The 12,473-nt window shown below is 44.7% G+C and overlaps 1 protein-coding gene across 2 annotated transcripts in view; it reads right to left on the reverse strand.

Annotated features, from left to right (window-relative positions):
- Nucleotides 1-6,287: 6,287 nt before the first annotated feature.
- PLCL1 (phospholipase C like 1) overlaps nucleotides 6,288-12,473 on the reverse strand; it is a 186,881-nt gene continuing 180,695 nt past the window's right edge. For both annotated transcript variants that reach the window (XM_421916.8, XM_046943908.1), the window contains exon 6: nucleotides 6,288-8,198. In XM_421916.8, coding sequence (XP_421916.3) covers nucleotides 8,016-8,198 — 183 coding nt within the window. In that variant the 3' untranslated portion in view covers nucleotides 6,288-8,015. The remainder of the gene's footprint in view (nucleotides 8,199-12,473) is intronic.

The following is a 12,473-nucleotide window of genomic DNA, read 5'->3' on the forward strand; positions in this document are numbered from 1 at the left end:
ATTGTATGTTCAGCCACTGGATTAATAGGATGTGCAGTTAGACAGATTCATCCTTTCAGCTCCACTCTGCCAACCTTCACTCTCCAACCACTGCTGCTCCCATCCCAGGGAATTACAGTCACCCTCTGCTTCTCTCTTGCAGGCAGGCACGTTCATCAGAGAAGTAGCTCTTGCCAAAAAATAAGTGTATAATCTAGAAAGCTACCTGCTCAGCTTTCATTCTTGGAACTCTGTACAATCAATTTGACTTCCCTCGGAGAAGTTGCAATTGTTTTCAATGAAGGAGGAAATAGAGGATTCACGATATGTGGTAAAAGCACTGCCAGGCCCAAGGAAAAGGTTTATCAACAACAGTGAGGGGCTGAAACCTGCTGTGCAGGACCAGCAGAGACTCCCCAGGACCCACACGATACTGGGGTGATATACTGCCATTCTTCCCCTTCTGGGACCACCTCTGGGTCTTTCCCCACAAAAGGAACATCATTTTTCTTGGTTTTACTTGGTCAAAAGATGACTAAAGAATATATCATTTGGCTTTGTACAGGATTAGCTGTCACAGCTAGCTACCTTTTGTACATATAATGGCTTGGTTTCTCTTCATGGATTTCTACTACAGATACTCCTTGTAAATGGCAGAAAACAAGCACTGTTAGGATAAAACAAATCGTCTCCCACAGTCTGCAGCTAAAACAGGTGGGATGAATTGCTGCCTAAAAGCTACCAGTCTCAGTACTGGCTATAGGAATGGTTTAGCTGCACAGTGAAACCCGTATTGCTGGCAGCCCCACACGCAGAGGAGCTGCTCAGGCAGCGACCAGGACTGCTGCTTGCAGGGACCCACCCTGGCCTCCCTGCTGGGCTGAGCTGCTGTTCCAAGCAGGGGCTGCTGCACACCCCTGCGGGGAGCTCCGGGTCAAATCATCCCACCCACACCTCGAGCTCAGGGCAGCACTGATCCTCTACAAGCTCAGGCGCAGAGTACTGTCTCCAACCCCTCACCATCTAGGAAAAGGCAGGCCTTACAGCTACCTGCAGCTCAGGTATGAGGGACAAACAAACTGCTGGGTTTTTGCTGGATAGCAGGATCCAGAGACCTCAGCGTGTAAAGCTACCCCATAAAAATCCCTCACACCAGGCCTAAGGCTCTTTCCCATGCACATCATTATTAAAAACTATTTAGATAATTTTCACATCTAATTGACATAAGTAACGGGAAGAATCAAAACTGGTGCCATTCTGTCTTCAGTTAATGCTGTTGTCTGACTCCATGTCAGAGAGACTTTCATGTGCCCTTGATTTGCTGCCTGGTAGAACATGTCTCCTGTGGACATATGCGCTCATTCGATGTTAATTATGACCTTTAAGCATTAAAATAAATCCCCTGGTAACAGCCTCCATACACAAAAAAGACATGACAGACCCCGGTGTCAGCTTTCAAATAACACTTCCCCTCAAGACCTCGGAGAGACAATTCCAACTGAACTACAGCTGTGGGTTTATTGCAGTCACCTTGCTAGAGGTGCTAGAATCAGTAACAAACAGAAAAATCTCTTTTTCTGTGGAACTGACACACCCCAGCACAAGCAGAGGCGCTGAAGTCAGTGGTACCGTGGCATTACTCTTCTGGCTCTTCTTCTACAACAGGTGGGGGAACACTTGAAATAAAATTGACAGTGTTTTCACAGTGCTCGGTGTGAGAGGCCAAGGAAGCCACAACGAGAAAAGCAAGTATCAAATGCAAAGATGAAAGCCCATGAGGGGCTTATTCATATTCCAGTAAGCAGATGAACTCTGCTAACGGCTGAAGATAAAACTTCTGTCCCAGCACACGGCTGCCAGGTGGAGGCGTGAAGATGAGACTCAGAGCTGCTCCTGGAGCACTTTCCCCAATCAGCTCTGCTGTGCTGCATCTCAGCCTGGGGAAAAGCCTTCCTTTGCTAACAGTCCTATATGGCATGGGTCTGATACAGCATGGGAGGGAGCAGAAGAGCCTGGTGTGCAGCATGGTTGGAAGTTTGCACGGCTGCTGTCACATGGGTACCTGGGGCTGTCTGCCAATCCCTCTGAGCCTGTTGTGTGCATCCTGCTGCCTCTCAGACCCTAAATTCTGCAGCAGGGTTTCCAGGATCACAGGATCCATTTGTCCTTGCCATAAGGAATGTGCCAAACCTGAACCAAACAATTTTGACCCATACTAGAGAAAAAATGCACACCCCAAGGTTGTTTGCTGCCTCTGTGTTGTGCCAGCAGTGCAGGGGCCCCTCTCACCTCTATCCAGCCTTTCCACTGCAGCTCGTTGCCTCTTGGACTCTGTGGAACAAGGTGAGATTATTTGTAAAGGATCGTGTTCTTTTGCAGGAGTGTAGCTGTTCTGCACCAGCTTTGAAAGTATAGCAACACCAGAAAGAAATAGATTTGCCAGTACCGATACATCTTTCCGTATTTTGCTCCTGCATCACCAGCACTCTCTAACTTGTTTTTCACTTGGGCAGAGCTCAGCTACAGAACGCAGCAGTGACTGATGCTTTGGCCCACTTGCTTTGTATGGCTGGGGGTAGCAGCGCATCCTCTCCCTTGTGCATGGCACACTAATGCTGCAACTGCAAGGCCACAAAGCTCCTGCTGCTCTCTGCTGCCAGCATCCTTCTCCATCCGTCAGCATCATAAATAATCACAGCAGCTCCTGCTGTCTGAATCATAATTTGTATCTCTTTTCTAATTGTATTACGTGTAACTGGCCCACCAGACCCTATCTGAGGAAGCATACAAATAATTCATCTATATTCCTCCACTCTCCTCGTATGTACTTCCTGACAAGCCAGATTGATACTGGTCTTTGTCTACTTCTAATCTCATCTCCATTGTGTACACCTATATTTCAGCTGCCATCTGCAATTAATGCTTTACATGGCATATTCAATCTTTTCCCATATTCTAAATTCTTGATAACATTCAAATCAGAGGCCAAGGATGAACTACAGACATTCGGGCAAGTTGACTTTGAGGACTAATACTTTTGGGTCAAAAATTATCATAGCCTTCCTTACAAAAAAGTAACACCTCATACATTATTGCAAGGAAAAATATCTAAGATGCTCTTAATTCCATATTACATAATTGAAGCGTAGCAATTTTGTGAGTCAAATGAGGTGATTTAATGAGGAATCACCTGACAGTGATTGACACCTGCAGCCAAGAACTGCACCGAGCAGCACGCCTGCCTGGCAGGCTGGAGCAACAAACCACTCACATCCAATGGCAGCAGTGCCACCACCCCGGCTACCAGGAGCCTTCCCAGCCCCAGAGGGCTCCTGCTGCTGGAGGCCTCGGTGCTGTCCTGAGTTTGTTCCACACATCCCCATTAGTCTGGGACACAAACCTGTGTAATCTGCTGCTGGCAGAAAGCATCCCCACCAGCTGCCTCTTGCTCACTGCCCAAACAACCCCCGTGCTGCAGTGATGGATGGCTCCTCCTGGGGGCTTCAGCCAGCGCTCCCCACGTGTGACACACGCCAACTCACCTCCTCCTCTCCCTGCTTGCATACTCTTGGCCTCAAGTACAATGTTTGCTTCCCAAGCCCAATGTATCCATGTCTTAATAAATTAATGGCTTCCCACTGCACAATTTAACAGAGAAAACACTTTGACCGTTACTGATAATTCATACTTGCCTTTGCAATCATTCATTCTTCTTTCAGTTTCCAGTGGATGGCAGTGTGCACCGAGTACAGCAAACAACTGTCTAATATAACACTACTCTGTGCTCATGCGCTGTCTGCTGAGATTTTGATTTCTGCACGTTCTCTTGAAATTACTCCATGAGGATTAGATGCAAAAACAATTTATTTTTCATAAACTACTTCAAACAATCAAAGAGAGCAGAAAAAATGCATTCAAAGCATGACCCGTTTGGTCAGGGCATGTTCACACAGTGTTTTCTGTTGCACAGGAACAGCTGGTGGGATAGCTCTTCCATCACATCTCTGACCCAGCTGCTCACATATCGGTTACTGAACTCCCATACTCCTCAACATTAATTTAAAAAGGAAACTTTTTTTTCAGAGATCTGTTGTGGAAAGGAAACAGAAGACTACTCAGCCTTAACCTGTGAAGGGGAACCCAAAGGATGGTGCTAGCCTATTCTGATACATTGGCATACCCTGGGATTTTCATACCTGTCCTGGGAAGTGAGTGGGAACATCTCAGTGCCTGCAGTTTCCTCTACCCAGAGAGCTCCTCTCAATTCCATCCTTACCACCTTCCTCTTCTTCCATGAGACGGCTGTAACACAGCCGAGCACTGCAGGTGCAGCCACATGCAGGATTTTCTCCTGCATTTGGAAAGTGGAGAACAATTTGATCAGTGATCCCCAAAACAGCAGTAACATAGCCCAGGCCTCTCTAAGCCATATTTCATTCCCCCAATTGTGCAGCACTGGGTAACACACCCAGCACATAGGTTTACCAGCCCCAGTTGAGCCAGAGCCAGCTGCAGATAAACGTGAGACAAAATCAAAATCTTTCCTTAAATAACTGTTCCTGCAGCACTGGTCCTACCCATCACATCTGCTTCTCATGGACCCCAGGAGATTCAAAGTATTTCTGGAGTGAATGCTGCAGCCTGAAACCATTAAATCACCCTCTGTCCCAAGTGCCCATTCACTGTGCCCAGATGTTTTCATATCTTACAGTCACCTTGCCCTGTTATGCTCTGCGCTTTACAAGAAGTCTCAGATTTACTGGATGCGTACATTACCTGCTGCTGCTGCTGCAGCATGAGCTGGGACCACTACTCCCAGTCCTGCAGCAAGCAGGGGAGGAGTCACTGCAACCCCGTCACTTTTTTGTTTCATTGAGTTCCTTGAGTTAGTCCCCTGTGTAAGTCTGTTGTCTGCCACTGCTGGACTGGGATGAAGGCCAAGGAGGCTATGACCTAATGTTTTAGTCTGAACAGACAGGCAGAAGGGATAGATCTTAATAAAGGAAAGCTCTCTCCATGCATGCAATTACCTGACAACAATCTATTTTGGGAGGTTAATCTCAAGAGGAGGAACGTTCAAAGCTCTCACCTTGTTCACACTGGGAAGCTGTATTATCCCTTTAAAAACAGAGAATGAAATCCACGAAAATGATACAGAAAGAAGGAAAGCAGCATGGTGCTTTAACTCATGTTGAGCTCAGGAGAGGGAGGGGAGGGGGTCAGTCCTACTGGTCAAGCAAGCATGTGAACTTCGGCAAACAATTATCCCTGATGATATCCAGGTCCACCAACAGCTGGACTAATTCAGCCTCCTCTCCAGTGTCTCATGGCCAGACTCCTTCACGTATACAAAAAGCAAAATGCAAGTGAAACCCTCTGCATCTGCTCTTTCCCTCATGGGCCCTGGTGCCAAACGTAGGCAGAGGTCACACTGCAGCCTTGTTGCAGGAGGAATTAAGGTAGGAAATCAGGGAAATCATACTGACATGGAGCAAGGGGAAGGTTGTACAACTCCAGTAAGCCAGGCATGTCATGAAACCCCTCCCAATGGGCCACACAGTCCTTCACACGTTGTTACACCAATGCTGGGGATGATTTTTCCACATGTTCTCCTTTAAGGCTGAATTTTTATTATGCTGGCTTCACTTCTGCATCCTCTCCCAGTGACTCTGAAAGGTGTGCAGATGAAGGTAAGGTGAAACTGTGCCGCCGGCCCCTCTCATCTTGTTGGAGGGAGCACGGCTGCAGCTGCCAATGCCAGGATCAACCTGGTCTCAGCAGCATAGGACTGTCCGGAGTTTTATCCTTGTATTTAAGCACAGAATGTCACACAGTATGAGCTTGGCGCGGGACCTGATACGAATGTTAAACATGGCACGACAGGCACGTGTCCTGCATGCTGTGGGATTTCTTAGTCTAGCCACCATCTTCTGCTTCAGCAAATATGCATAGAATGGGTGGTACCTCTTTGCAACTTCATCACAAGAAGTATGCCCACTTCTCCTATTCTGTAGCAACCTTGACCTTCTGAGAGAAATTACAAAGACCGCTTCCTTCACAACTGGTGACATTAGGTTAATTATTTCCATCCTCCCTAACTAATGCTGAAGGTCAAGTACTGTTTTTCATATAAACACAACCCACGATGAAATAAAGAAGGTGATCCAGGAGGGTAAAATGTGACCGTGCACCATGATCTGGGATTTAGGTCTCACATGAAACACAAGACGCTCCTCTCCAAATCTCACTGAAAGCTAAGTACGTTCATAGTCTAATAGAGAGATAAACAGAGGATTTAGGACTGCATCTGAATAAGTATGGCAAGTTTTACTGAAATGGTATTTATAGCATCTGAGTTACAACCTTTGCAATAATATGGTTCCTGCTGGAGCAGGATCTCCTCTCACAAGCAACTCACCCACTTCAAGTCTCACTGGTTACCTTCTGTCTTAAATCACTTTAAAAACATGGCTCAAAGTCGTTTCATAGCTTTACTCTCTCAGAAATGTGCAACATGAACATAATAGTGTTATTAAGAAGTCAAAAATAACTTAACACAATAGCTATATAAGATTCTCCAATGGTCAAACTTTAAGCAATTACTTTTTGTTAAGTTCAGAAAATTAGCATATTTGTTAATCAAATTAATTTAAAAAGTAGCTTTTCAAAATAAAAGCAATGCTTTAAATAAATATAGTCTTCTTTATAACCATAAAACACTTAATCCTGTTTAGGTAACACAAATACTACACTCAAGCACAGTACTTAAACAATTGAAATGAACGCTGTGAGCATAGATGGACACTGGGATGGACAAGAATGCATTGCTTTGTGACATTTTCTGTTTTCTTTCCACAGCAACACAAAAAGATGTCCAATTCTCAGCACTACCCTAAACGCTTAACACATGCTAGGACATTTGTAACTGCTGCACATAAATGCTGGTACCCCCTTTTTTTTTTTGCCAAGCTATTTATCTATACTACATCCACAGTAGTTCTGCAGCCTTGTTTCAAATGTCTAGCATGGCACGATTCTTAACCACCGCAACGTAAGGCCAGATCCTGCCCATTTTATCCAACTGACTTCAATAAGATCCCTAAACAGAAGACAAGCAATGTCTGACCTCTCACCCTTCTTCAATGAAGCTCACAAGATGTGGAATTTTTAAAACCTTCTTTCCAATACTGGCACCACGGTGTGTTTCAGAAGGACCTGAAGCTCACCTTCAGAGTATCACCAAAGAATATTCACAGCTCTCCTTACAACTACAGGGCTGACTAGCTATGTTCATCACTATACAAGTTAAATACCTATGCCTATCAGAAAAGACTGTAGATGTCCTGCAGATCTACAAGGTAGCGGTGATGTACTAGAATGAAATAAATCAGATAGTTCTTACGTTATTATGTGTTATCTGGATGTATCCCAAAGAGCAGTTTGCTAAAATTCAGTGAAATGTACATCTGAAATCTAATCATAATCTACTTAGCAGTTCTGACCATTTAATATCGTCTCTTTAAATTGTTCATTAAAAATCATGTTCAGCATCTGCAGCAAACCATTGTTTTTGCCCTCACAAAAAACAGTAGTTAACGACATTTGTTGACATATTCTGTCTGTTTTAACAGCATAACAGTAATATAACCTATAAGTTAAATGATAGAAGCTGGAGAGTAAAACAAAGCACAAAAGCTGATACAAGTACTCTCTATTTGTTTTGATCTTCAGAAGGAACAGGCCTATTCAAAGATGACAAAGGAATAAATTAGTAAATGACTCATGTAACGCATGAAAGGCCGTCTACAGGATCTGCATATGCGCACACGCGCACTTGCATACAGCTTGGTTTCATTAGAAATCTTACTACTGGAGTTCAACTTACATAAATTAACTGCATTAAAATACTGACATTGTGAGGATTTTAATACTATTAATACCCTGTACAGGGCGTTCCTGTGTGAATCTTTAAAAGCTTTAAAAAAATAGTTTAGAGCTATTGAAATCTGTGACAAACGTGACAGCTCCGCCTCCTATCACAGCCTCCCGTTTTCATCTCCTGTATCCTTCTCCTGTATCGCTTCTAGGCACCGTTTTGACTTTGCATCTGCATGCCCACTTCCAGTTTTGCTCAGTCCGCAGGATAGGCACGCCAGCTGGATCTGTTTCATGTTTTCCAGGGCTTCATTCTTGGCATTCTTCAGGAGGTCTCCTTGGCCCTAAGGATGCACAGACAGAGAGAAGCAGGGATCACACACATCGCTCAGAACCAAAAGCAGGAACAATACTCTGTCACTGTTTCAGCACCGTGGAATGTGAGCCAGGTGCTGTCTCAAACCCCTTCTGCCTCCCTGAACACCAGCCCCAGTGGAATGGACCGAAGTCACTTCTGCAGCTCAGCTCACCAAGGAAGGCAGCAGCTGGCACAGTGAGCATGAATGCAATGGGAGCCAGACTTTCCCCCTTTTAGGACACCCCCTGGGAAGTAAGTTGGATCGACTGACTTATGGAGTTCACTGCTCCCAAGCGCTCATCTCTACAGAGAAGTGGACTATCTTCTTCCACAGTCAGTAGCAAGGATCTGCCAGGGATGCAGTAGCAATGACACGCAGCACCCTCTCCTCATGCCATTGTGCCATCCTCGCAGGAACACTCATTGCATCAGATCCCAAATGGCAACAGCTATGTGACCACAGCCAGGGTTCCTTACAAACTGGGAGACCCATCCCTCCTTGTAGCTGGCTTTGCTCTCCAGCCCTTAGCAGAGGCAGGCCAAACTGTGGTTGCAATAAGTGTGGCATTCTGTAACACCACAGTGAATCCTTTCAAACCACTCTCAGACCTCTGATCAGGTTGGGAGCAAAGGACCACATGAGTAAAAGCCTGTTTTTGTGTCTTCTCAAAGCACGCAAAGGTGAGGTGACTACAGGCTGTCAACGCAATTTGTAACTATCAAGAAAAACACGTTACGTGAAATTTGTATTAAAGAATTTGTGTTCAGAAATGCCAAAATGAATATTTATGTAACACTGATATCTCAAATGCCGTGGTGTAACAAGATTCTGGTGCTGGAGGATACAAATAAATAAAAGCTAGGAGTTGCATCTGATAATTAAAATTCAGTATCGCTAAGAACCTGAGCTGCTCTTCTCCTAACGTCACCCAAAGTACAGCTTAAAGTACACCAACACCGTGCAGCTGTTTGTGAGCATACTCAGAAAGAACACCCACACTGACCGAAATGTCACGTTCACCTCTCTGCCACCTAACTTGACCTCCTGCAACCAGAGCTGCTCGGTGAGGTCTCACAGGAGGCAACAGATGCAAGAGCTGGGAAAAACCAGAAGGGCAACAAACCACTGAATCTCATTCAGTTTTCAAAACAAACCAGATGTGTTGGAGGAAGCACAGCGTGACAACTTCCAGCAATGGGAGCATTTCAGCTCTCCCTTCCTCAGTATGAGAGGAAGAGCTTATCCCACACTGATGACCACATTTCCCTTTTTACCAGTGCCTGGCACTGGGCTTGCACCACCTGAGCCTCTGTTAACAGTGTTCACAAGGACGACACAATGGTTGCTTGCAAGTCTCCCAGCACTGGTAAACACCACGTGGGAAACAACGTCAGCCAGAGATGGCATCCTGCATCCGAGGAGGTGATTGCCTCATCTCCTGGTGACATGAATTCGTCCCTGCTGAACAATGCAGATCCTTCCCCAGATGCTAGGAATCCAACTTAATGCTAGAATAACAAAAAGCACTGGGATGGAGAAAGCAGCTCTATGCTATTTGGTATGGAGCACTTGTGAAGAGACTTATAACTTGGCAGCGTGACAGATACGGGTAAACAGACAAACAGCTTGGAACCCAGTGAGCAGATATGGCTTAAAAAAACAAAACAAAATTTATGCAAGCACACACTTCACATAAATGCATTCTTACTCGTACGATAAAGGTTGAGCTTATTTTTAAAGGCGGAAGGAGGGGATTCGGCAGCCCCATACATCTGCCTCTAGTGCTCAGCATGCCTCGCCCTCCCTGTCTGCAAATGGAAGGGGAAGCAAACCAGTCCTATGCTGCACATTGCAGCATAGCCAGAGAGCTCCAACAGCAGCATTACTAGTGACACAATAACGTTATGAAAGATGGTAGCAGACGCCCCACTACACAAATGCATTTCTGAATAGCTTGGGTTTAGCACGAAACAAACCCACTTGCAGTAGGGCTTGTTAGTGGTGCTTTTGTTTAGTCATGCATACAGGACTGCAGACACTGAAGGTTGCACCAGTGAGATGACAAATCGGTGTGATGATGCTTTGCAGCCTTCACTTCTCTGAGCAAAAAAACTGGTACTAGGAATTCATAGAATAATCTCTTTAGCACAAAAAGCAATTCAAAATAGACATCTCTAGAGTACAAAGCACAATTACACCCCCAAATGGGAAGAAACAGTGCAACAGAGAGGCAAAATCACAGACGATGATGACAATAGAGGCCCAGTACCCAGAAGCATCCGGCATCCTCTTTGTTGGGGTGTCTGGGAAAAGATTTCTAGGGAAACTACTTGGAATTTGGTACACCCCTGTTTGGAGAATGACAGCCTCAGCCCACCCTGGAAAGACTCATATCTGAAGTCCCCAGAAGCCAGGGGACTTCACAGCCAGTGTGACAGCACTGAGCCATCAGCTCTCCCTTATGCATATCCTGATTTCACATTTAAGTAACCAGGCAATTCAGATTAGAGGTTTCATTTGAGGCAACACATGACATGTCTCCTGGTTCCAAGAAGAGGAAAAACTCCTCCTGAGCATAATTTCAAGGTTTTGAAGACATATTTTGCAGTGATCTAAAAACAGAAATGGATTTATCAAAGCAATGCAGCTCCATTCATGTGCAGACCAACTGATTTACGTCTTGGTTTCCTTGTGCTTTTTATTTTTAAACAGCTGTTTCGCTTGAGCAAGCTGAAGGAAAAGAAATGATTTTGAATGATCTGTCACAAACCAACCCCCCCTGACAGAGCTGGGGTAATTCTAGAGATACTGAAAAAAAAATCTGTGGGCATTCTCTGTTTGAAAAGCCATCTGTTTGCTTTGTAAAACTGGCTGTGAACATAATCCACTTAAGGAAAACGTCAGCAAAATTGTGTCAACACCTTAACAAACTAAATGCTGGATAGAAGCTAGAGTAAACTTCAAAAGCATGACTGCGTTAAAACTATCTTCATAAGCCAGTCAATGTGATAACCTCTGTGCATAAAACATCCTCTTTGCTCTTACGAACAAAGCATCTTCCAGACGGAGATCACAGGAGTGCATTGCGGCATCTATCCATCCATCTTCCTTTTGCTGTTGATATCATCAGCCTTCCTGAACACGAATACTTGTGAGAAAGGTTAAACTCAACATGTGGCAGGACGCTAAGCTAAGCCAAGAGAGATTAATCAAGGGTTGCACTTGAAGAAACAATCAAGAGGCCCATTTTAATTTAGAGTTAGGGAACATTCTGTGTAAGGTTTCATACACCTAACTGCAACAAGCCATGGAATCTCAGCATAAATTAACATTACTGTAAAAATAATGCAGCTTGTCAAGCGAGTGTGAGATTATGAGCTTTTACCTTGACAGGCTAATAGTACTGAGGAAACAGGGATCATCTAGCACAGCTTTAAGTACTGCTCAGTTCCAGTGACAACCCGTGAGAAGATTTAAGGTGTGTATGAGTAGCTCGAGGTAGACACTGGCACAATGGCCACAGCTGAATTTTGTAGATATTATTATTATTTACAATTCTTACCAAATCAAACTCCTTCATTTTTATGAGTCAAAACCACAGCTTATTGTACCCAGTGAAGAGTCAGAGTCTGAGGTCAGAGAAATGAAAGGAGAAGGTGGTTTAGGAAAGGAGCACCATTTTGTGTTTGATTTCACAATGCTGTGGGTTTTTTTTTTTTTTTTTTAAATATACAATGCATGTTATCTCCTTGTGAATATAAATATACAGGTGTAGGTACATACATTAATAATTATTATTTATATTCCCATGCTTTCCAGGCAATTTTGTCCTTTATGTCATGATACACCGCTAGCTTTGAGCTCCTGCCATTACTGGGGCTCAGGTGGTCAGAAAGGCAGGACATGAACCTCCCCAGGCTGCAGCTGCTCACACCAGCACTGGGACTGCAGGAAGTCCCTGGGGGTCACGGTCCAGCCCAGTCAGACATAGGCACCTTGCTTTGCCACCAGCCAAGCAGAAAATCCTTGGTTGTGTTTCCAGGGGGGCGAAATACTGTCTGTGAAGGCCATTTTGTAATCTGCTTCTTGTAAAAGCAGACAGTGCTTATCTCCAGGCAGACACACTCCCTGACAGCATATTATGGGAGTGTTCCTTTTCATTCCACAGGGGCTGAGTACACAAGCAATAAATAACAGAAGTCTCTATTCCTCCCCTGCTGTCCGTGCCACATCACGCTTGTGATATTACTGTTATTTTTT

Source organism: Gallus gallus, chromosome 7 (assembly GCF_016699485.2).
Source record: "Gallus gallus isolate bGalGal1 chromosome 7, bGalGal1.mat.broiler.GRCg7b, whole genome shotgun sequence".
Lineage (NCBI taxonomy): Eukaryota > Metazoa > Chordata > Aves > Galliformes > Phasianidae > Gallus > Gallus gallus.